Source organism: Thalia democratica, chromosome 2 (assembly GCF_965202585.1).
Source record: "Thalia democratica chromosome 2, ktThaDemo2.hap1.1, whole genome shotgun sequence".
Classification (NCBI taxonomy): Eukaryota; Metazoa; Chordata; class Thaliacea; order Salpida; family Salpidae; genus Thalia; species Thalia democratica.
The window spans coordinates 50,791,129-50,818,078 of record NC_139166.1 but is presented as its reverse complement, the minus strand read 5'-3'; the positions used below and the strand labels follow the sequence as shown (position 1 = coordinate 50,818,078).

At 28.9% G+C, this 26,950-nt stretch overlaps 2 protein-coding genes across 2 annotated transcripts; both read left to right on the top strand.

Moving 5' to 3' along the window:
• The first annotated feature begins 3,095 nt into the window (after positions 1-3,095).
• LOC145850006 (transmembrane 6 superfamily member 2-like) lies at positions 3,096-10,117 on the top strand. Its single transcript, XM_082955140.1, has 4 exons — positions 3,096-3,749; positions 5,231-5,447; positions 9,359-9,442; positions 9,631-10,117. Exons 1-4 carry the CDS (start codon positions 3,115-3,117, stop codon positions 9,820-9,822), a joined length of 1,128 nt encoding a protein of 375 aa, XP_082811266.1. The 5' UTR covers positions 3,096-3,114; the 3' UTR covers positions 9,823-10,117.
• An 11,153-nt stretch (positions 10,118-21,270) lies between these two features.
• On the top strand, positions 21,271-26,434 carry LOC145828666 (multicopper oxidase mco-like). Its single transcript, XM_082936421.1, has 13 exons — positions 21,271-21,370; positions 21,477-21,661; positions 21,851-21,952; positions 22,094-22,225; positions 22,663-22,850; positions 22,987-23,118; positions 23,266-23,476; positions 23,834-24,081; positions 24,312-24,408; positions 24,600-24,723; positions 25,154-25,308; positions 25,696-25,801; positions 26,319-26,434. The coding sequence occupies exons 1-13, from the start codon at positions 21,271-21,273 to the stop codon at positions 26,432-26,434; spliced, it is 1,896 nt and encodes a 631-aa protein (XP_082792547.1).
• Positions 26,435-26,950: the final 516 nt, after the last annotated feature.

The window sequence follows — 26,950 nt, the reverse complement described above, 5'->3', positions numbered from 1 at the left end:
GTGAGTTTGTTGTATTGTTGAAGAAGTCAGAAGGACAAAATTTGTATAAAGAAGCAATAAAATCTTGTCAGTACTTTTTTAATAGTTTTTTTTTAATACAATATTATAATGTTGTGTTCCGAAAAACCTTGTTGCTTTTAAATTTTTAACGAAAAGTGTATAGCTTTTGCAATTTTCTTTTAAACATAAATTAAACAAACGCCATGATTTGTTAGTACTATTTATAGCAAAAAAGTTATTAAAATAGTTCCACTAGAACAGGTTTTCCCAAACTCATGTTACATAATGTATCGTTATCTACCAGATCCGGATTATTTTTTTTATTAAGATCCGGCCAAGTCCGGGTTTTAAACGGTATTATCCGGCCGGACCTAGATCTGAATACTTAATCTAAAGATTAAAAAAACTTAATAAAGCAGAAAATTTAATCTATTTCAAACGACAAGTTTCGATAACAATTAATAATTTCTATTTAAAATTTTGTATGAAGTTCCTAATGTTAAGCGTTTACTAAAGTCTTATATTACTGGAAATAACTTTTCACTTAGTTATTAAATGTTGTATAGCTTTTAATTTTACTCTCTTAGTTTAAACTAATTAAAACTAAAAACAAAATAATAGAAAAATATATCTATAAATTGAAAACATAAAAATCAAAGGAAGCATCGGCAAAAGTCGTTAAAGCTAAGGCATGGACTTTGATATGCCGTTCAAGTTAACATGTTTTGATCATACAACTTACTTCATCAGACCACAAGTTCTCGGTATACTGAAACTACCAAACCTTGTATGTATACCTCTAAAATGAACTTGTAATCGAAAAATAAGATAGCTGTTTGAAAACTAAAAACTTTAGAACTTTTTATTTATTTAAAAAAAATGCTTTTTTTTTAAGTAAATGTTCTTTAAAATTTTGCTCACAAAAACATTAAAAAAAAGTCTTGTGTTTAAAATCTAAAATTTAAGAAAATATTTGTTGTAAATTCTCTACTACATGTACTTTAGCCTGAGTAGAAAACAAGAAAAGGTATTCAACAATTTTTTGAGTCATAGGACTTCCGTTCAATGTTTACACAGGAGTGCAAAGTTTAAGAACGGTCTAAGTTTTACATTCTGGTATTCGATAAGTCATTTTTATAATCAAAAAAACTATACTACTTTAAGCCCAATTTTTACAAAAAAATTAAATACATTCGTTGTATAGTGATATACTGCTGGTGTTATGAAAATAAATTATGTTGCAAATGACTGAAAACTAAATAAAAAAGTGTTGTAAAATTCTTTTCAAACAACACACGGCCTGAAGGTAAAATCAAACTGTCGAGGTGTCGACTATAGTTTTATAGAAAACAATTTGTTCTAAACAATTATATAAAAAAGTTGTGACAATTCCAAACTATTCTGGTACAACTAAAAACTGATATTCACAAAAAAATCTTAACACTAGAGATTTCAGTCTGGTCAATTCTATTAAAATTTCAATTGAAACACCATTAGAGTTAATAACGCATGTCTGCCAAACTTAGAGTTATTAGCGGTTTAGCCAATATAAATCTTTCATACTGTTAATTGACTTGAACATATTTCGATAACCGAAAGGTTTTTTAGTGAACTAGGTCTTATAACCAACATTTTTAGCGCTTTTATTTGTCGTTTAATAAACAACGTACATAAAACTTTAAGTTTGTAAGGTTAGAATCTCTACAAATATCTAAAATAATTTTTTTTTATTTTTTAAGATAACCAGTAAATTTACAAAATTAAAGAGGTATAAGCATAGTAAATTATGTATCCCTTCAATAAACTTATTAAACATATTGAATTTGCTTGCTGTTAAGTAAGTAACTTTTGTCATGACTTTGAAACAATTTTATACAGTTTTTACACGTCTATAAAACTTTTTGAAAAACTTTAAGATTTTTAGTTTGCTATTTAGTCCTGAAAAAGACATTAAAAGGTATCCAAGTGGTGCATGATTCAATAACCTAAAGGTTTTTACGTGCACCAGGTCCTACGACTCAATGTTTTGAGCGTCTTTTTTTGTCTTTTAAAAAACAATAATAAAGTACTTTGATATTGGCTTTTACAAATTTTAAACTGTTTTCAGCACTATAAGTATTACACGATTAATAATTGTCAAACTTAACAATAATACTTACTTTCGATCCAATAATTAGTTTTTTTTTTACTAGTTGTATCAAATTAGTTGTGTTAAATTATAATTTAGCTAGTGATCTACCAGATCTAAAATTTTAGGACCAGGCCGGATCCGAACATTTTCTTTTAATTGAGACCGGGCCGATCCCGATATTTGGATTCGGTAGATCACTAGTTTTATAGTTAAACTTTGAAGAATCAGACACCAAGTTTAGCATACGTGCGTAGATTATTTAGATGGTATTTCAACTAAGGAATTGTATCAGGAAACTAAATTTGTGTAAAAGTTAGCCACTAGTTTAAAAAATAAAGTCAAAATTAGTGATTTAATAATGCAGACTGTAAAGTTTGCCTCAGTATTACTAGAAAATATCCTATATGAAATTAAACAAAATAAACCAGGACACTTCTGAATGTTACGTAAAATTAAAATTTTTTTGACGTAAGACATAATTTAATTAAGATTTTAAACAAAATCACAGTCATAAATTGCTAACATATTTATATTTTTTTAGTTTTTTGAATCTTTATGATATTTTAAAGAAATTTTTAACTCAGATGTTTTTTACTACAAAATAATGTTCTAACTTCTAACAACATTTCCCCTGCTTGAGAAAAACTCCATCGAATTGAGGTGAACTTTTAAAGCAGGGCCGGGATCCTTTTAAAAATGCACTCCTTGTTTTTACTTGGATGGTCTTGAAAAATTAAAATATTAATTATTCTATATATCTAACAGTTTATTTTAAAGGCTTAACGGTTTTTTTACTAATTTCATTTTTTAAATTACGTTCCATAAAAAATTTTAACAACGCTAAAACTTTTGGCAATGCTCTATCATTCTTAGCCAGCAAAGTTTGACTTGGGGGTTTTCCCTGCTTGGATAGTTTTAGTAGTTATGGGTTCTGAAAAAATTTCAACATAAAAGTTAGGAAATATTTGACAAAAGTTAAAGAAATGGAGAAAGACTACAGTGGAGTAATAAAAATTTTCCTTTACAGCTTAACAGCATGGATATTAGTCAAAGGAACACAAATCCATCCGTTTTTAATGAAGCCACTGCCTTTGTTTGTGTTTGGTGTATTTACTTTGTGTGGTCATTTTCTGTTATTCTACTACTTCATTCTTCCACCAAAAAACAAAACAGGGCTAAATGAGAAATACTCAACAAAACTTTTGTATTACTGTTGTTGTGTATTCAGCTGGTCCTGTATGATAGACCTCATATTCTTTTTAGAACTTGAAGGGCATGTAAAAGGGTTCATGAACTTTTACCTGCAAAATGGAGAGAGTTACTTTGAAAACTCGTATGGAAGCCTATCTCTTCTGCTGGACTTCATATACAACTTGCCCATGTACTTGGTCATCGCATATCAAATCGACAACAACATAGATTGCAGGAACAGCGTCATCTTCTGGGCAGCCACAATGATTGTGTCCTTGGGCACTTTGCAACACGGTGCTTTTGGAGGTGTGTACGGTGACTCCATAAAACCTTGCACTCTGATGAACATTCCTTACCTGATTCTGCCTCCGTACTTTTTAATTGATTTTATGAACAAAAAAAGAGTTGTTGCAGGGCCAGTGCAAAAGTAAGTTTTTACTTTGTTATGCATAACTTTTGGATGTAAGGTTGTTGAAATTCTGTCAATTTAAATCTTGAAAATTGAAATTTTAGTAATTCTGAATTGTTAATTATTATCTCTTTTAATAAACATTAAAAACTAAAACATTTACTATCATAGTTTTGATAAAGACCTACAATATCATTTTTTTATTAAAAGAATTAATTTTTTTAATAGAAATAGCGGACAGAAGTTTTTAAATTTACTAAAATATATTAATTTTTAGTAATTACTTTCTTATGAAATAAAAATATGTTTAATACCATTATAATCTCATCATTTAGACATTGACTAAATAATTTTTTGTTTTAATAGTATATAATTTTTTAAACGTGACATATTAATAATTATTAAAGATTTTGATTAATGGAATTTGAATTGTCATGTAACCATAACTTCAATGTTAATCTTAAAAAAACTTGTAAAACTCTGTTTTTAATCCATGGAATGTATTTTCAGGTATAGTAGCTTGATTAGCATTTTTTTGTTTAGTATTTATTAGCATATTACCAGTTTCAATTAATTATTATTGTTTTTAAATTTTGTCATTGAGGCCAACTAAAGCCATTTTTTAGTTGGAATGGCTTAGATTCTCAAAATAATGCTAACACCATATCTAGTAACTATTTTTTGAAATAAATTAATTTATTAATAATTTAAGATAACTAAACTGTTATTTAATCTTTTTTTTTTTTGAAATCAGCCTGATTTAAGGTTTTTACAGATAAATATTGAGAAAATTATATTAAAAGATATTAACCATTTCTGAAAAAGTAAATTGAAAACCAAAAACACTTTAAAATAAAATGACATTGACTGTTAATAAATTCAAAACTAAATTAAAAAGCACATATATTCTTGCTTATAGAACAAAGCCAAAGTTTTCGTGGTGTTTTATAAAATTCAATGTCTTTGTTGTAAAGTTAAATAAGTAAAAAAACCAGCCAACTACAAGTACTTAAATTTAGCTAAGATATTTAACCTCGTTGGAAAGTATGCTTTCGTAGATGCTTAATAAAAGTTTTTTTTTCTAGTTTTTTCTTTTTTTAAACTAACTTTACTGAGTTAGAAAAGTTATACTGAAATACTCTAATTATTTATATTAATCCTTATTTGTTTTTGTAAACCTTAACCTTATATAATGATTAAAAAAACTTATAGAGATATATACTGACTTATGAAGATGCAAAGTACACATTTGAAACTTAGCTAAACTTTAAATAAAATAAAGTGGTTTAACTGAGAAATTTGAATCTTTAATCTGCTAGTTGTAAATAATTATTGCCTTAAGTTATGCACTAACTAGCTTGTAAATAAACTCAAAATGTTACTAAGTTTTTAGACGAGAAAAGTAGAAATTTTGAATAAACAGTTTTAAAAAAATTCAAAGCATAGTTTTAGTTAAATGTAGTTAGTTGTTACTGTAGTATTAAGTTTATACTTTTCAGTAAAAAATCACTGAAGACCAAAATACTTGACATTGGAATAGTCATACTAATGGTCGATGTAGTTCTGTTCAACCTTGTGAGGTATTATGCAACCATAAACTCTCCACTGCCGATGTCACAGGTTTATTTGAAGCAGTATGAACCATTTCTCATTGAACCAACGAGGTTTGGAGCTTCATGGCCTGTTTTCAACTTGTATGGAACAACTCTCATAAAAGTCAGTTTAAATAAATGTTTTGTTTAGATGTTTTATATTATTCTCTATTATTTACAGCAAAAACAAAAGATTTAAAAAATGATTTTTAAAACACATAACTTTATTTTAACTATTCAAAATTTTTGTTAAACGTTTGCTAATAAATATCCTAGCAAAACAAGTTTACAGGAATGTATAATTATAACAAATTTAAATAGTACTCTATTATTAAACTAACACATGTTTCTGTATGTTAACAAGTAAACACACTTCAACAGAGCTCTGTAAAAAAATAAATACTGTAAAAAGGTTATAGAAGCTAATTACTTACAAATATTACATAGTTTTATAACATTCAGATTTAACATTGTATATTGTATCTATTATTTACAATAATCTACAATAATCTATAGTATTTATTCTTATTTTTGATAAATACATATATAAGATGTAACGTTAAAAGGTGTTAAATCCTGGAGATCCTGATAAGCTAAGCTTATTGGAATATTTACCACAGATGTTTTTGTGTCAAAACTTTATTCCGACTAACTGCTCTCAAATAAATTTAAGAACAGATCTACGGAGTCTATAAAATATAAGCACACATTAGAAAAAAGCATGTATAATTATGTATAGTATTTATGTGAGTAGTAACTATAAACGAACTTTATGGTTTAAAAACAAAGTTTGGAGTAAAAACATAAAATATAAAATTGTCTACAAAAACTGCAAATTTAATAAAAGTATATACTAACCTCAAAAAAGCTCTAAGAATAGGCAAGTTTTTTAAAATGAAAATTAACTTAAGTTGTGCAGAAATGTTACATCATAATAAATTTAACAAATTAATCAATAACTTATGCAGCTTAAAAACATGAAGTATTAAACTTGTAAGTGTTTGTGATTGTATATGTAAATGTTGTGAATTAAATAAGTTCATAAGTAGACAGAGTTATTTAAAGTAGAATCGTCGGTTGAGGGGACAAATATTCGATAAATCTTGCCGCTTGTTCAGAAGTAGGTCTTTATCTTCTGCTGCAATTACTGCTCTTTCTGTATTGCAAGTTGGGCAAATTCTACTTACTCCATTGGATGCATGTTTGATTTTTGAAACAATACTTCACTCCATGTTTGGCCTTTTACCGTACCTGTGAAAAAAGCTCCAGAAATAATCGGATAAACGCGTGCATTGTTTTTTATTAATATTTTTAAAAGTATGTTTATGGTTAGCACAGTATTGTTAGCAAATAATAATTTTAATAGTAGTTATAGTAACAGTAATTAAACATAAAAGATATAATCTGTAATGATAATGAAAATATTCACATCAAATGTAATTTATAAAGTTGAAGTTGAAAGTAAGGACCCTGATAAAATTTATATTGGAAGTACAGCAGGTAGTTTCAAAGATAGATATGCTAACCATAAACATACTTTTAAAAATATTAATAAAAAACAATGCACGCGTTTATCGGATTATGTCTGGAGCTTTTTTCACAGGTACGGTAAAAGGCCAAACATGGAGTGGAGTATTGTTTCAAAGATCAAACATGCATCCAACGGAGTAAGTAGAATTTGCCCAACTGCAATACAGAAAGAGCAGTAATTGCAGCAGAAGATAAAGACCTACTTCTGAACAAGCGGCAAGATTTATCGAATATTTGTCCCCTCAACCGACGATTCTACTTTAAATAACTCTGTCTACTTATGAACTTATTTAATTCACAACATTTACATATACAATCACAAACACTTACAAGTTTAATACTTCATGTTTTTAAGCTGCATAAGTTATTGATTAATTTGTTAAATTTATTATGATGTAACATTTCTGCACAACTTAAGTTAATTTTCATTTTAAAAAACTTGCCTATTCTTAGAGCTTTTTTGAGGTTAGTATATACTTTTATTAAATTTGCAGTTTTTGTAGACAATTTTATATTTTTATGTTTTTACTCCCAAACTTTGTTTTTAAACCATAAAGTTCGTTTATAGTTACTACTCACATAAATACTATACATAATTATACATGCTTTTTTCTAATGTGTATCTAAAGTAGCAATATTGTATATCTTTTCAGAAATTTCATAATATTAAAAGTAATTACTTACCTAAATTTTTTTTTTAAAGGACCAAAAAAGTGTTTTTTTAAAAACCAATAGGGAACTTATATTCAACCTATATTCAACTTATACGAAACAGCTCTCATAAAAGTCAGTCTAAATAAACATTTCACCTAAAGTTTAGTTAAGTTTTTTAAAATTATTAGATTCTCTATTACTTACAGCAAATAAAAAAAAAGTTGTGCTATGTTTATTACTTTCATTTGATGTATTTTAATATTCTATTTGTAACAAATACATAATGAAATACATAATTTTGTTTTAATGATGAAAAATTTAAAAAAAAATTGTTTTGTAGTAAGCAGTGTGACCGTTTTACTTAAAAACCTGTAAAAACCTGGAATTTGAAAAAGTAGACAAATATAATCTAAAAAAACCTAGAGTTTAATACTTATTGAAAAAAAAACAAAAATTATCAAAAAACCTAAAAAAATCCTGTAATTTTCAACAGTTTTTATTTATAAAGTGTGAAATTTAAATTAGATAAGAAATGACTCATATACTTACAAAATTTTCTTCGTGGTTTGGAGTATTATTTATTATAAAATACTTCTAGTGTAACAATACAGTATCTTTTCTGAAATTTCATACTGTTAAACTGTTATTATTATTACTATTATTCAATTAATTTCTTAAATTTTCTAAAAACCCAGTGGCCACCCTGATTAAGGCAAAAATATACTCTAGTCAGTACTTTTAAATTATATTTACAATTATAAATGTTTTTAAGAAAAAAATAATAATGTGTAGAAATGTTTCGAGATAAAGTTATTCTTTTTGATACTTCTAAATATAAAAAAACAATTACTTTAAGAGTTTTAATTCTAATTTATATTTACGTTAAAATCTACTAAACTTAAAATTATTCAAATTTTTAATGTTATAAGTATTTATGCTTTATTTTATACATAATTTCTTTAAACTAATTGTATATAGTTTTATAGGTTTTGTCTGTTTTTTGTTTTTAATTGTTAGTTGTTTGTTTATTAAGCTTTAAAAAAAGTTTTTGTTTTTTGATGATTTTGTTTATTAGATTTTGTTGTTTCTGAAAGTGTTATCTTTTATTAGACTAGCTGTTAGAAATATTAAAATTAGTTTTTTGATCTTTACTTTGCAAGCTAAAAGCTTGTAGGACTGTAATATACTCGTGTACTTTTTAAATCAGGCATTAAACATCATTTTTTCGTGTTATTCTAAAAGTTTTACTTTCTATTTAAACAAGAGTCTATGTAACTTCTGTGTTAAACTTAGTCCCATAGCAAATTATTGAAAATAACTTATTTTTAATCAGATTTGATAAAAATAATAAGATTACAATTTTTTTATCTTATAAAATAACTCCTAGTTCTTAAACTAACTTTTTTTTTTTTCTTATGCAGTGTACAAAATAAAAAGACACTTCACATCAATTCATAACTTTTTAAAACGTCTTTAGTTGATGCTACATTTTTTTTTGACTTTTTAACTTGAATTATAGTTAATCAAGAACTCAAAACTAAAAGTTTTTGGTTTTATAGTTAAATATATCCTGTACTTAAAAAATTACCTCAATATTAAATTCTTAGTATATTAGTTAAAAAAAGCAGATCTAATAAAATATTTATACTAAAAGACTTAAAATGTTTAGTTTTTTATAAATTTTATAACATCTTAATTTAAAACTTCGATGTTTTATTAATTAGATAGTACACTTTAAAATTTAAGAAAAGTTAAATATTATACTAATTAAAACAAGTTATCACTAAATTAACCAGTAAAAAATGATTAACTAGATAAGTATTCAAAACTATATGAACTACTTTTTTACAGTTTGCGTTATGTTACTCACTTTTTAATCGAAGTTGTACTTGGGCGTTGGATCTTTCAATTGTCAACTTTGCATTTTCAATATATGTAAGTCATTTTTTTAGTTATCGTTTAAAATAAAATAAAAACATACAAAACACAAAAGTTGAACTGAAAATAAAAATTATTTTTTAATAAAAATACTATATCTAACTTTTACAAATTCATAAATGGTCATTGAAAACATTTAAACTTAAATATTTAAATCTAAATAAATACTAAATACTGTATGTCAGGGTTTGTTAGTTCACCTCGGACCAACCCTAGTGCACAGTAGAACAGGTGAAAAGCACCTCATTCCAGCAGAACAGTTCGGAACTGTTGTTGCGTTGAACCTAATGGAACCCTTGCTCAGTTTGATGATTGTGGTGAGGTGCTTTAGCTTCGCTGGTTGGTTTAAACAAGCTGAAAATGAAAAAAAAGAGTAGAAGTTTATAATAAAGTTGTAAGTTACAAAAGAATTGATATACCGATGCTTTATATATTAATATTTATTACAAAAAAAAAATTAAAAATGACCTTTTTATTAAGTTAAGTAATTTAGTATTGCTTTTTTATTATACTGCCTATCAAATATTTTCATGTATGTTAGTGTCTTATAATGCAGTATGTTAAAATTCAGTTCAGTTTTATTTATTTTTTAGTATTCGCTGTATTCAGATACTATGGCTGTAAAAAAAATGTTATAATTATGTGTGATAAGATTTAACTTTATATTGTGTTTAAAACCATACGTAAATTATTTACTATTCATCAGACTTTTTAGTTTTTTTTGTAAATAGTTTTATCTTTATTGTTGAAGATATGTAGTTATAACGGTTATATGTAATTATGAAATGTTTGGTACAAATTTTAATTGAAGTATGAATATTCTTTGAATTTCAATAAATCAAACTATGTTATAAAATCATAACAAAAAAATTAGATTTTATCACTTTTTTATATTCTTCATAAGTGACTTGCTTATAAGAAGTAAGTAATAATATTTGAACATATCTTATGTTAGTTTCAGATAAAGGTTATGATTTTCAATTTATCACGAAGAACAAACACTAAAGTTTGTCTAAAAGTTTGTAATGTGAATTAGTATTGACTGATAAAAGATATTTTCCTGTTTAATTTTTTTAGCTGTTTAAAAAAAAAGGAAAGTTATCTCCTAATTAAATGTAAAAAAATATGAAATTTTTTAAACATTATTATCTTTATAAATTAAAATTAGAACTATTTTTAATTATTCAAAAATAACAAACGATCTACAAATATTTCCTTTCAATCTTAAATCTTAATCTAAATGTCTAACTATTACAATGATTATGGAGATTTATAATGTTAAACCAAAAAAAAACTGCAATAATAAGCGTTCTATTTAAAAAAGTCATTCTTCAAGTGATATTACTTTGTCATATAGTTTGAAAAGGTCAACTTTCCTCACTGAGACCGGTTGTTTTGAAACAACAAAGATTTGAAAACATGTTTGTTGCAAAGATAAACATAAATAAATTAAAGATAAGGTTACTTTAAACTTATTTACTGTTTTAAATCAATATTTATTTTATTTTAAGAACAATACCTTCATATTAATTTGTATAATATTTACACTTCAATTGAACTTATTTCATACATCTTCACGCTTGTTATATCATCGAACGCACGATTATTGAAAATTTTAACTTTTGATAATAATTTTACAAAATGTAAATGCTCAAAATGAAAAAAAGTATTTTTAAATGAGTCTATTTGAGTTGATCAACAAAAACCTATACTATTTAAAAACAATTAAACAATGTTTAAAATTATTATTTTTAGTGATGACTAGTTTAACTTTTTAAATAAAATTAATGTTTTTTATTCTTGTACTTTTTTTTTAAGTGTATAGTTTTATGTTTAAAGTAAAAACATAAGTTTTATGATATAAATACAGCAAAATATAAGTCTAATCTCCCTGTTTATCTTTTATTGAGTATAAACTAGTCTTAATAATATATGTACAAAATAAAACATCGTCTTTTTTATGAGATTGCTTCTGGTAGATATGAGTAAATGTTCACTAAAAAGAGCACTTGACCTCGTCGCACGACCATCAACAGCAGATTCCAAAAAAATCCGAGGCCGGTTTTGTTTTTTTAGAATTCATCAGGCAAACAGTCGCATAAAATTACTTATCTAGTAACTTTTTTTTTGTCGGCGGGCCTGATTTACTGAAAAGATTCTTTCGCAGACCTGGCGGTTTGAAAAAAGTTGTAAAAAAAAACCTATAAAACTAAAATTGTAATGAAATAATTATTAACAAGCATTATTTTGTACTGAAAATCAAGTAAAGAAAATATTTTGATTTTTTAAGCTCAATTTAATTTGCTTTTGACCACAGTAGTTTTAAAGCTAAAAGATAAGTGGCGGGCCAGAAACTTTTATTGGCAGGTTGTACGTTGCTCAGCTCTAAAAAAACGGGATTCAGTATTTTGTGGGCAAAGCCGAAAAAGTTGACGAATATTAGTCATTCACAGCTAACGTCTAAAACAGCAATTCTTCACTTTGGGTTAATATCCCCCTTTTAGGGGGTAAATTTTGAATTTTATTTCTATATTATATTTTTTACTGTCACTTGATTGTTTTTGGTTCTCTTAGTGAAAACTTTTACTATATTTCTATTGCTTAAAATTTTCTTAACCTTAATTTAAACCAAATTCACATGTTTATGCTTGGAATACCACCCTAATTTTTCAAATAAACCTTTTTAATTTAAAAGCAGTTTATAGTGCATAATAACAAAGTTCTAATTTTAGTTATAACAACTTCATTAGTAAACAATATATAATTTTTTTTTTTTATGTATATATTTTTGTGGCAAGCCTATAAAAAAATCTCACACAATTAGTGAAACTCATCTAAAACCTTGCATATTGTGAAGTTAATGTTTGAAGAAAAAGTATTCCAAACATTGCAACAAATCTCGCTGTTAATTAATTCGAGATCAACAATAAAATCCGAAATGTTGAAAATATTAAGAGGTGGCAGCAAAGACGAATTCCTCTCCAGTTGGATGAAAGTACCGATGTCTCCAATCTCTCACGGCTACTGGTCTATAGCAAGTATGCTGGATACGAAATAACTAAGTAATAATTTATATTTTGACAACCGATGGAAAAACAGCCTTCCTTTTTCAAGTTCTGATTAATTTTTTGGACAAAAATAGATTGAGTTGGAGTAAGCTCGTTCGAGTATAACTGGTGCGAACTCTGGATTGGTTTAACAAAGCACAATTCTTAATTTTTGAAAGTAAATTTATTAATAGAAAATATTTAGTTATACTACATAGTTAATAACAACTTTTAGGTACGAACATTTAACAAAGCATGCATAAATATATAAAATACAGTTTCTAGAAGTTTTTTTTTTAACTTTTTGCTGATGGTTTATTTATTGGTCAATCTAAAATTAGTTTAATTAAGATTCTAACTATGTTTTTTTTGTTGATGTTTAATAGATACATTAACTCTATGTTGTTAAATTTATTAACGCAATCCATTTGTTCTTTCAATCTCTTCTTGTTTATCCATAATCCAGCCAATGTTTGGCTGAATCCTAGTGAATACTTTCGGTCCTGCACCACCTCCAACACGTTCCCAGTGTCCACCGAAAGATGCCACTCCGAAAATTCCATAATCCTCATGAAGATTATCTTTGCAAATCAAACTTGTTCCTGCCTCAACACTGATGGTGGGTCTTCCATTTTCTTGTTCGGTACAAATATGATGACCATAAAAAAGCTGCAAAGCTTTTGGTCTCAACATGGGAGAGCTGCACCTTTTGTCATTTAAAAATTTTACCTTTCTAACTTGCAGGGGATTTTTATATGATTTACTCTGAGCTGCATAATCATCTTCCCAACCAAATACTTTGCAGTCTGTTGCGTGGTTTTCTGTAATCATTCTTATCGGCTTGACAAAGACATCTTTAAAATCAAGATTCATTGGAAAGAATATCAAAGCAACGTTGTGCTTATCGTACTTGTCATTGAGTTTTGCATACATTTCGTGTTGGTACCAATCATTTGACGTTTTGGCCTGCGAGTTTTGGCCTGCTTTGACAGACACTGACTTAAGAACTACTTGATCTTTTTGATTAACGTGTCTATCACGCTGAGGTCCTTTTGTGTGCTGCAAAGGATTATCATCCACGCAACTTGCCGCAGTCAGAACCCATCTCTTGCTGAGAATGGCGCCTTGGCAGACTATCAAAGGTATTCGTTTGTTGGAATATTTCGCAAGAATTGAAACGTGGTGGGGAGCGTCTCCTCTTCTAGCGTCTGATCCTTGCTGTTTGACAATCAAGTTTGGAGAAGTTGTTCTCACTTTTTCTTCAATCCACCCTATGTGAGCTGAAGGCTTGACTGCCAAACACGGATGTTTGAAGCTTCCCATCTTCTCGAAATCGCACCCGCCGCAAGAAACAACTCCGTGCACGACTTCACTAAACTGGACTCGCCGTGATGCCCTGCAAGCCACTGGACCTCCCGAGTCGCCCTGACAAGTACTTTGAAGCTGTTCAGTAATATGAGAATTGCCATGAGCGTAACACATAAAGTTTTCATAGTTTTCTCTCCACAGTCCAGCTTTCAAACACAATTGGTCTTTGACCACATGCAAACCATCTGCGACCTGCAAAATTTCTGGAAATGAACCGTAAGTCGTCGTCCGATTCACAACTACTTGACCGTACTGTCCCCAGCCCGAAACTCTGCAGTTCCAACCTAAGGTCGGATCACTTTCAGAGTGTGACAAAACAGCCGGTTGAACCCAAGCGCTGGGTGCTATTCTTCTGTCGAGGTAAAGCAAACTGATGTCGTATCTTTCCTCTGCCCACAATTTTTTAGCACCCCTGTAATTTTCATGAACAAAGAATTTTTCCGACAGCGCCTCCCTTCTGTAATAATCATTCTCTTGTTTTTGCTTATGTATACTTCCAGCCGTCACTTTGTACACGTCTATGAATATGTTTTCAGCTCCCAAACAGTGGGCTGCGCTCATCACCCAACGTGTGTTTATCAAGGAGCCGCCGCAAATAATGTGAATTTTATTGAGTGGGTAAGGCTTTTTTGAGTACAAAAATCTGGCCTTTTCTTCTGATATTGCGACCTGGTAGGGTATTTCCTTTTCAGCTGCATTGCGCCCGTTCTTGACTTGTGAGTGAACGCAGCTAGAAACTACTAACAGAAAAAAGCAACTCAGTTTGTTCTTCCCAGCCATGTGTGCTGCTTATAATGGTGAAAGTTGTTATAAATTTTTACATTCAAAAATACACGTCACTATCAGAATTTTTGAATAAAACAAGTTTACTTAAAAAATTAGCTTATTATTTTACTCTAGGATAGAAGATAAACTGTTAATATTAGTATGCTAAAAAACTAGTAAGACTCCAACATTTATTTAACATTTAAAACGATGGAGACATTTATCCAAACAATTTTAGATTAGCAAAAGTAAACCAATATCTAAGTCAGGAGCATAAACACCAAAAGTCTAAAAAATTGTTAGCTACTTTTTTCAACGTTAATTATTTTAAATTCACGTTGTACTACTGTTACGTAATGTAAGCATTTCGGTAAGATTTTTTTTTTCACACTTAGTAAACATGGCTTGGAAGTACAAACTGAGTTGCTTCTTTTTGTTAATGCTTTTAAATCGTGCAAACTCACAGTTGAAGAAAGGTCGCAATGCGTTCGAAAAGGAAATTCCGTACCAAGTTTCTATCAAGCTGGCAAGGGGCAGAAACTTCAGAGGAGTTCAAACCAGACGCCTCATCGGAGTGTTTAGAGCAAACGGCATCGGTTGCGGCGGCTCCTTGATAAACACGCGGTGGGTGATGAGCGCAGCCCACTGCGTGCAACACACTGGTAAAAATTTCTTCGTTGACGCGTACGAAGTCACGGCAGGGAGCATACGCGCTGAAGAACAAGAAAACGAAGTGTACAGAAGAACCTCCCTTTCGAGAACTTTTTATCACCACGAAAAGTACGGGGACGACAAAAAGATGTGGACGGAAGACAGGCACGACATCAGCTTGCTGCTTCTCGAAAACGAGATAGGGTACAGCGATTGGATCAAGCCGGCTGTCCTGTCTCACTCCGATCACGACCCGGAGTCTGGCTGGAACTGCCGAACATCAGGCTGGGGCGTGACCGATGAGAGAGTAGTTGGTGATGCAACAGTGCGCGATAAGCCGGATATTCTGCAGGTCGGCGATGGCATGCGTGTTGTTTCCGGCATGATATGCATGCGTTCGTACTTGAACTTCAACCGAGAAAACTTCAAAAACATCATATGCTACATTGATGGCAACGCGCGCTCGAGAGACGACTGCCAGAGCGCTTTTTTCGGTGATTCGGGAGGTCCGTTGGCTTGCAGGCGATCGAAACAAGTTGGGTTTGGTAGCTTCGTGCACGGCGTGGTGTCCTGCGGCAGCGGCAATTTCAGCAAGGCCGGCAGCTGTGACCAGCCGTGCATGGCGGTCAAACCATCGGCTTACATCAGGTGGATTGAAGAAAAAATTCGGTCGAAGACGCCGAACTTGATTATCAAGCAGCAAGGTTCAGGTGTTAAAAATGTAGACGCTCCGTATCACGTTTCAGTTCGCGCAAAGTACATCAACAAAAAAGACTATCAAATAGTTGGCCAAGGCGCCATTCTCAGCAAGAGATGGGTTCTGACTGCGGCGAGCTGCGTGGATGACAATCCTTTGCAGCACACAAAAGGAACTGAACGCGAGAAACTGGCGCAACAACGCGCAATGATGATTTTACAAGGTGAACAGTTTGTGAGGCGAGAAGATCCGGAAATCCTCCATCGTATAATGGTCAGAAAAAGCAAACAGTTTGAATTCTCAGCAAAATGGTACCAACATGAAGATTATCAAAAAAACAATGACAAGTACGATAAGCACAACGTTGCGTTGATTTTTCTGGAACGCGATCTTAATTTCGAAGTGGACTATGTTAAGCCGATAAGAATCGTTTCGGAAAACCACGCAACAGATTGTAAAGTTTTCGGTTGGGAATATAACTACAAAACTAATCCTTATGTTTATGAAAATCCTCTGCAAGTTAGGAAGGTAGAAATTTTAGATGATAAAAGGTGCTGCTCTCCCATGTTGAAACCAAAAGCTTTGCAGCTTTTTTATGGTCATCATATTTGTACCGAACAAGAAAAGGGAAGACCCACAATCAGTGTTGAGGCAGGAACAAGTTTGATTTGCAAAGATAATCTTCATGAGGATTATGGAGTTTTCGGAGTGGCATCTTTCGGAGGATACTGGGAACGTGTTGGAGGTGGTGCAGGACCGAAAGTATTCACTAGGATTCAGCCAAACACTGGCTGGATTATGGATAAACAAGAAGAGATTGAAAGAATAAATGGATTGCGTCAATAACTTAAAAACAAGGTGTTTATGTGTCTATCAAAATATACAAAAAAAAAAACTACAGTTAAAACTCTAATCAAACTAAACTTAAATAGACCAATAAACAAATCATCAGTAAAGCTATTTAAAAAGAAACTATTTAACCATACGTTAGCTAAATATTAAATTCCATTTTTAAAACTGTTACTTGTTGAAATATTTAAAAAAATACAAATAAGTTTAAATTACTTTAGCCCAATATTTATAAATGTTTTTCACGTTTCAAACATGAATTACGTAAAAGTTAATAAAAACTTACTTGTCGAAATATTCTTTTGACACTTAAACACGAACCAGTATTCTAAAAAAAAATGTATACGTTGTACGGCAAATCGAGCTTGTAAAATAAAAACTTGTTATAATAAAAATGTACAACAGTATATGCACACGAAACTTGGCAAAAATTATTAAAAAAAGAATTAAAAAATTTGATTAAAACTTCATACACAACTTTATAAAACGAGAGAAATGTTTTATTAAATTTCTATATTGATAAACCATTAAAAAAAATTGCTTACAACTATTAAAACAGTCTTTTTTTATTTAATAAACTATATGAATACTATGTTGCTAAGTTTCAAAGTTGTATGTTTCATTTCATACAATTAAGGTCAAAGACATTTAACAAATGGTTTTATGCTTTAGTTATAAATAAAATATTTGTGTTAAGTGTTTTGTTTAAAGATTGATATACTCTTCATCATAAACTAGTATTTTAACTTTTACAAAAACTAAAACAACTATAAAAGAAAAGTTGAATCAAAAAGAAAACCGTTTCCTCTACTTTTAAATTTATTTAATATTAAAGACGTCTTTAGTTTCAACTCAGAATAATTTTCTAATTGTATATCCTTATCTAATATACATTAAACAGTAGCTTATAAGTTTTACTTTTCCAATAGTTTGTTTTGCAAACAAAATTTCGCTCACAGAGATCCTCAATAAACATAAAAATTCTGTTTTTTTTTTTAACTGTGGAAACAAAACTATAAAATTTGATAGTAGTTTGTTAAAATATTAATAAATCTTAAAAGCTTAAAGTAGTTTTACATGTGTATATCAAAAATGGTTCATATAAAATTTTGTAGTCTTCAATGCAGTTTGTTAGGTGATTAAAAGTACTTCCATTCTTTTAAAAAGTGTATATTATAAATAAAAATTAAAGAAGTTTTAAATAAGGTCAATACATATTTACTTTGTACGGATCTATAGTTTGTTATTTTTTCTTTTTAATACTTTGTTGGGCCGCATATTCAATGACTAGCTTGTTAGAACTTTTTTACTCGACCGGTTTTATTTATCTTTACAATTGAGACTTCAAGAAATCTGAGTTTAGTTTCTTTTTTTTTAATTTTTATATAAAAATATTTGCAGTCTTGACTTAGTTTTGCTTCAGCTGAATGAAGATTTGATTGTAATTACGAAATTATTTCAAGATCCGTAACAGCCGAATAGTCTAATGAAAACTAAATTTTTGTATCATATAGACTTTTTTTCACTTGAAAACAGATAATGATTTGTGGTTTGGTAAGGTGATTTTAAGATTTACAACATGTTTTAAAAAACAATAAGTCATACCAAACTTTAAAGTAAAATGTAGTCTTGTAAAATGTAACTAGGAAAAGATTAAAAAAGTGTTTTAAGAATTTTAATCGTGAATCAAAGATCATCGTAAACTGTTTATAGAATTTATATGTTAGCAAGTAGTTAATTTCAATGTATTAATTAATAATGTATTCAATTTGTTTGTATTTTAAAACCGATCGAACAGATACGATGAGTTAGTCTGCGTTTTATATAGCTTGTTAAAAGTACAACATCTTAAATTTATATCTTAGTGCATTCAGAGACTTTTTTCTTTCCTTTGTTTGAAATTAAAAAAAAAAAAGTCTTTACTTGCTAATTTACACATTACATTGTAGCATTAAAAAAAATAAAATAAGTTTTACTGCTTCATGAAAATTAATCTTAAAAAAGGTTAAAAATTACTTGTCGGCTAAAATTTTTGCTTGTTTAGAGTTCTTAAAGTTGGGAACGGGTCAAAATTGCACGAAGACTAAATTGCACAAAAGGTAAATTTTGCACGAGTTACAATTTTGCACGAGAGTAAAAAAAACGTATATAAAAAAAAATATTGAAACTAATAAAAAAAATAAAGTTTTCAACCCGTGCAAAAATGTCTGCTTGTGAAAAAACTTCCCCACGTACAAAAGTATCTTCGTGCAGTTTATTCCCCTCGTGCAATTTTGTCCGCTCGTGCAAATTTGACACCTACCCTTTAAAGTTCTTATCAAAACATAAAAACAAGTGATTGCGTTTTTGGTAAAATTAACTACTTTTTATGTATTTACTACCGCTTTGTGATTATAATTCTAAAACTTAAAGTTTAGTTTACAACTTTCATCACTAACTAACATTAAATTTTGATAGGTTTTAATGTTTTTTTTTCTTAAGCTCTATACCTAATTTTAAGTTTTTAAGAACTAAAAAAATTATAAACTTATCATTTTAAACATAAACATAAACTATAAAAACCTTCATATTTTATGAGTCATTTTAAAAAGAAGATAGAAAAATAGAATGACCACTTACACAAACTTATATAAATTATATTTTTATGCATAACAGTACTGTTATAATTATACAGTAGGGTAACAATAAAATTAAAACAGTTTTGTCAGTAAAAAACAAAGATTTTTCGATTACAATTATTTTGCAGAAAAATTTAAAAAGTTTAAATTTTATAAAACAGCCTACCTAAGGAATAGTTACATTAAAATTTATATAAATAAGTAAATATAATTTCAAACAAAGTTAAATTTTAATTAAACTTCAGTATAAGTAAATATACGTCCTACGTGTTCAAATAAAAAAGATAAATATTTGTTACTCTGTTTAAAACTTTGATCATCGTGAATACACGTGTTTTTTCTTATCAAAAACAAACAATAAATTAGTTTCTAAGAAAAATTTTACCAAATAAGACGAATATGCATTAATAGTCTTATTTGATTAATAACACTTAATATACTAAAATGCCGTTTTTTTTCAAAATATAACTAGTTAACTAAACTGTTTTATTCGTGTATATATCTAAAATCGTAAAAGTTAAGCAGCAATGAGGAAAATATAAAACTAAGTTATTCTAATTATGAAATAGTTTTTTTTTTTTGTGTGTCAATTATAAAAGACTTTGTTCGCACATAACAGAATGTCTTTGTTCTATGTCGTCCTATACATTTTTATAAAGCTCAACTTTAACGTACAAAAAAACTATTTTAGTACAAGTTTTCTACATAAGATATAATTTAAAAGCCTTTATCATTCACTTTTACAAATAAAACTAAATCAATAGTTTTGTACTCAACTCTACTTTAAAAAAAAAAACCAGACTAAAAAAAAAAAACAGTTCTTGAATTTTTATATAAAGATGTTTACTTGTTTGTTTTTACTAAAACAGAGATGATGTATTTTTCTAATTGTTATTTAAATATTATGAAAAACTTTTTTATGACTAAGCAAATTGTGTCATCCTTGCGCAATATCGTGAAGCTTACCTACTTTTGGCATAGTTATATTTTATTTCATAATTAGTTAATCACATTAGAACATTCAACTAGGCAATACACCTTTTTTTCTAAACAAAAGAATTATACTTTCATTTTCTATAATTATAAATTAAAATCAAAAGTAAAATTTATATGTAGTTTTTTATACTGTGGTTTTTTATTTAAACAATTATTATAACATATGGATCAACTCCCAGTAGTTTTAATATGACTTTTAAAAATAGTAGTAAAACTGTGGTTATAAATAAACAAAACTTGGATAGAGTATATATATTAATTGAACAACACAGTTAACTTTAAAAAAATTTCTTAAGAAAACGACGTTGTAGACGACAACTCAAAAAAAATTATTTCAAATTTAAAAACGGTTTTTCTTGCTAATAGTTATTTTTTTGCATAGACGAAATTAAATTCATAGTTTAACAAATTAAATACATAAACAAAACGTTACCGGTGTAACATAACATTTTAGATTATAAGCTTTTGGTAAGTTACGTTTAAAAAGAAAATAAACTATATAAGTAACAATTAATAAAAAAAAGTTATAGAAAAAACTTGAGTATGTACTTTTAAATAAAACTGAGGGCTTTAAACACACATTTTTATATATAAAACAAAAATAGTTTTATAACTGCGTTTCAAGTAGATTAGTAGGTGCTTTTGTATATAGTTTGAGTTAAAAATATAATAAAATTAAGCAAACTACTTAGTTTAAAAACATTATCTACTTTGTCTAGCAACATACATACTAAAACAAGTGATTTTTTTTTATGTATTAACTTTGTAGTAGAATAAAACTTCAACATAAGTTGGTTTTTTTAAATTCACAGACTTAAGCTACTTATCCATAAAATGAGTCACTTTTTGTTAATGACAATCTTGCTAGCTTCGGTCGTGTCCGCTTACGATGACAGGCTTCCTTGCAGCATGTACAACCCGTGCCCTTTCACCGGTTATAATTAATATATTTTGTATAACACAAATAATAATGTAAATACAAATAAACTAATATAGTTCAAACTTTAAAATAACAAAAAGTCAATCTATAAAAAATCAAGGTGGAGAAAAGCTGGTCCAACCGGAGCAAGTTGTCTCGCGTAACGGCCATCTGAAGTACACGTTGACCATGGACGTGGCAGAGGTGGAGCTGGAGTGGCTGAAGCTGTGGAGGAGGACTTACAACTACAAGGTGCCAGCTCCGACCATCAGGGTCAAGAGAGGAGACACTTTTGATTTCACAGTGGTCAGTTGGAACGTTTTCAGTTTTTAAATGAATCAGAGTTGAAGATTTAAGTTGAAATTTTTTAATTCCACTACTTGTTATATAAATTTGAATACTATTAAAAAAAAAAAGGAGAGAAAAAATTATAATTTTTAAACCTAAAGACAAAATTAAATTTAAACAAAATGTTATAAAAAAAAACTATCAAAGGTCAATGCAATGGAAGATGGCCAGAAAGAAGGTCCAATGAACGGATACCGTCTACCAAACACCAGCAACATTCATTTACATGGGCTTCACGTGAATCCAAATGTAAGATTTTCTTTAAACATACTAGTATGTAAAACACCTTTTTACTTTAAGGGTAAACCACAGTTGTTTAAATTTATTTTAGAGCATTTCAAAAATAAAAACTACTTTTATCTGACATTTAAACTTAAATTGCTTTTCAAGCAACCAGAAGACTTCGTGCTCCTTGAGATCAAGCCTGGAGAGCAGTACACTTACAACTACAACTTTGAGAACGAGTTGTCTGCCGGATCGTACTGGTACCATCCTCACGTTCACGGTTCTGTCCACTTTCAGGTTTGATCAAGTTTTTGTATAGTTTAAATAAAATTTCGCTGAAAAAATAAAACGTTTGATGAAATTTGATGACCTCAGCGCTAAAAAAACGGTAAACTTTTCTCATTTAGCAGGCTGTCAAAACATAGGTAAATTATTTGAAATATATCTTAGCTAGATAAATTTTCTTAACAAACTTTATATATTTCAAACTCACTCCACAAAAATAATATTTTTCGGTCGCCAGCTTTAGCTAAAAAAACCGTAAACTGAAATATAAAATATTGCAACTATTTTACCAACTGCAGGTTTTTATCATGACAATAGTTTAAGATATACTGTAAAAAATGTTACAATTTTTGAAATATATTTTATATATAAAATAAGTAATTTTTAAAACCTTCTAAATTTACTAGAAAATAAAACAGGATTTTGTTTATTTGAAAATATAAATTTAGGTAGAAAGCGGCATGGCGGGATTGTTTATTGTCGAAGACGACGACAAGTACGAGACTCCGATGCACCTGAAAGCGGTTTCGTGCCCGGACCACTGCGAGCACGAGATCCAGCTCCTCTTCCAGCCTCAGCTCATATTCAACAACTTCTTCACAATTCAGCACAACATCGAGGACAACAAAGATTACATGTAATTTATTTTAAAAAAGGCGTAGAAGTGTAGAAAAAATAATGTAACTTTTTCCACTAAATTTCAAACTGTTTTTGTTTGGTGGTACTTGCAAAAAAATAAACGCTTACTCCTAAAATAAATAATATTTTATTAGGTTAGATGATATCCAAACTACCGCAGGCATCAGCTTGGAAGAATACTTAGCAGAAAATGTTCACATTATGACTACAAATGGACAAATTTGGCCTGAAGTTGACCTGCTTGCTGGCTCAACTAAGCGTTTTAGGTAAAAAGTCGTATACAACACTAGTTCGTTTAAAACAACAATACTTTATGTTTTTTGCTTTAAAAACATTAATGATTTGTCAGTATGCAATATAATAATTGTTTTTATATAATAAATGTTTGTAACAAACATGAAACCAACACACAGGATGTTGAACGCGGCAGGCAAACAAACGCTGGCGTTGAAAATAGTCAACAAAGCCACCCAGCTGCCGGCGAGATACTGCGAAGTTCTCGAGATAGCCGACGACGGCGTCTACTTCGAAGAGTCCCGCCACCAGTACTTCGGACACACGATCATGTCTTCCGGGAGGCGAGTGGAGTGGCTGGTGAACTGCATGAGGGCTGGAACGTATGAGGTTTTATAACTTTTTTTTAAACTACTATGCATATAAGTAGTTTGTAAATTTAGTCAAAACTGTTACAAAATTCTTATAACAATTAAAGTTCTTTTTAGAATATATGAGGCTTTGTTTTCACTTTGAATTTAAGTAAAAAAACGTTTGTAATATCACCAAAATTATTATAAAACCTTAAAATGCTCAGACTACAAACTAACTTTTATAATTCAGTATTTTTATATTTTTTTGAAACAAAAGTTTGCAGAACAAAAACTTTTTGTTAAATCTATCAAAACTGTTACAAAACCTTTAAACGAATAAAGTATAAATTAAAGATGTTGTGGTTTAGTAAAAGTTGTTTTTTTTTGAAACCAGCTTCGTTCGGTTCCATTAACAAACTTCATGTCCACCGGATCCGTTGAATACTACGACGGACTGCTTCTGACAATAAACGTTTACGGACCACAGTACAACGTCATCATACCAAAGTCATTGCCGAACAAGCCCTGGTATTACGAGGATCTGACCAAAATAGCTCCTGAAGATATCGGAGGCAGGTTCGCCATTGAGCTTTCCGGGGATCATTTGCTGAACAGGGAAATGTTTTCAGGCGTCAAGTACAGGTAGAAAATAAATACTTTGAAACAAGTAAAAATAAAATTTCGGTTTCTTATAAGTTGAATATGCGTTAGAAATAAAATATACTATTTGTTTTAAAACTTCAAAGTAGCAAACATTATAATCAATTTTGAAATTAACTAATACTACAAATTTTTTATGTAATGAAAAAAGCTTTCATTTTAAAAGTATACGAAATAAAAACGAATGAGTTACGTTAAAATTTTTATTTTAGACATCGAGCAAAAGTTGGAGATATTGAAGAGTGGACCATAACAAATGCTGGTCACACAGTCAGTCATCCAATGCACATTCACGTTAACGCGTTTCAGGTAGACTTTAAATTTGCTCACGTTTTTGGTTAAGAAATTAAAGTTAATTAGTCAACCACTAGTGGTTAGGAAAGTGCTGAAAATTTTATTTAAAACAAATAGTGAGCTTATCAAACTATAATTGGTAGTAGCACAATTTTGGTAGAAAGATTTTGTAAAATAGATGTTTATTTTGAACAAAACAATTTCAGGTTATCAGCTACAACAAGTACACTGGGCCATACACGATGGCTGAGTCGTTTGATAGAGTACAAGAAACTGTTCTCTTCAGTCAGGACCACCAACAGTGCAGCAAGCAGTACCCAGGATTTTCAGGTAATTTAAAACAACCTAGTTAAATACAGCAGCTGTTTGTATGTTAACCATTTAAACAAGTCTAAACATATGGTAGTGGACTGAATATATACTGTTTTTATAAATTTTTGACAGATTATAAATAGCAAAAGGTACATTAAAAAACCTCCTTTCACATTTTTTGATATAAATTTACCAAAGTTATTATACTGTTTCAACTATACTAGCTTCTTATTTAACAGTCATTTACGAATAAAGACTTATTTTCAACAAATCTAACATTTACACTAGTTAAAAATAAAGCCAAAAAAGTTGCTAAAAATAAAATTGAATTAAAATTTTTATATCTTTACAACAAAAACTCTTTTTTATCTTTTTTAAACACTCACGTTACTTTCTGTATCGCAAAAGTTTGTGTTTAAAGTAATTACGCAATTATATAAATCTCAAGGTATATCTTATACTCCGCCAAGAAATGACACAGACGTGCTGAAATATCTCGGTCACGATGAGAGGTGGCAGAAAGGTGGGGAAGATGCAGCAGGTTATGTGTACGGAAATCCGTACAGGGACACCATACTAGTTCCCCCTTTGTCCAACATCACTGTAAGAGTTTCCCATGAGATTTGTAGATTTTATTTGTAGTCTATTTTTTATGATTAAATGTAATAATAATGAAAACCTTTTAAAAAAATTTGTTATCAAGTATTTTTTTGGATACTAAACTAGTATATGTTTATTTTGAATTATAAATAACTCTAGTCTTAACATTTTATCTTTTTTTAAAGTACCATGGTTTGGATTTTATTGATTTAATTTTTCTTTGACTTTAAAAGTCTCAAAACCTACGAACAAAATTGAAAAAAATCTTATCAATTAGGTTTTACTTTTTAATAACGCCAACAAAAAAACTTAACAGCTTAAAACAAGAAAACTTAAATTACCTAACTTTAAATTGTTTCGGAATTTTAAACCCAAAAAAACTCTTAAAAGGTGAGATTTCGTCAGCACAAGTTTACCGGACCGATTGTGACGCATTGCCACATTTTGTACCATGAAGACGTGGGTATGATGTTGGTTACCGATTCTGTTCTCCCAGGTTGTTACTCAAGTATTTATATAACTAAACCATCTTAAGTTTATTAGTACAACGCTACGTACTTTAAATGTTTTAAATACAACGTTTTGTTTTAGAAAGTGTACTTTTTTGACGGCTAAAGCTTAATTCGAGTACTGTTTAAAATTTTTACATTTGTAACTTAACAACACAACCTTGGTTATTTTTTTACAGCAGTTACATAGTTAATTTTTTTTTTATATAACAAATTATAAACTTAGGTAATGAGATTATGTTAACATTTTTGAAGTTTAAGTACATCTAAAATTTCGGTAGTGTGAATTTACAGATTTGTTTTTCAATTTACCGTTTTAAGTCTTTATTTTTTGTAAAATGAAGAAATAAATACAAGAAAAACAACAATAATTTATTAAATTAAACAAAAAAGGCCAATAAAAACATTTAGTTAAAGTATAAAGTTGTTTTATTTAGTTTAAAAATAATCTGGTTGAAAAAAGAATTCAATAAAACTTTAATAAAATTATTAATGTTAACAAAGGTGACTACACTGAGGACGATGTGTATCCTGATTCCGATGGAATCTACCCTGGACAGTGTCATGAGTGCGATGCCATTTATCCTTACCACGATATTGACCTTCCTGATCACTGCTAATCAAATTATAGCTTGTATAGTCGGAAAATATATTATAACAGCTATTTAAGTGTTTTAAGCTATAATTAATTAAAAATATATACATTTTATATTTGGTGGATAATAAAACTAGTATGTATTCAATATACAGGTTGTAAAAAAAAATATGATTACCTTGAATGTAAAACTATTTAGAAAAAAACACTAGATAACAACTCTATTCAAACAAACATTTTTTAAACGTTAAACAGTTTATCAATTACGAAGTTACTAACGAGTACAGTTTAAATAAAAGTATAACAACTAAAATAGTCTAGAAAATTTTCTTTTTTAAAATAGAAATTTATGAAACGCTTACTTAAAAACCTGTTTTAAAAAGTCTGTATCAGTTTTGAACTAGTTAATAAATGTCTTTAAAAAAAAAGCTTTTTATTAGATTAGTTATTTACTTAACAAAATTACAACAGGTTTCAACAAATGTAGAAACATTTAAAAAACCAAGCTTTTAAGTATAAATAAGTTTAGTTTAATGTATGT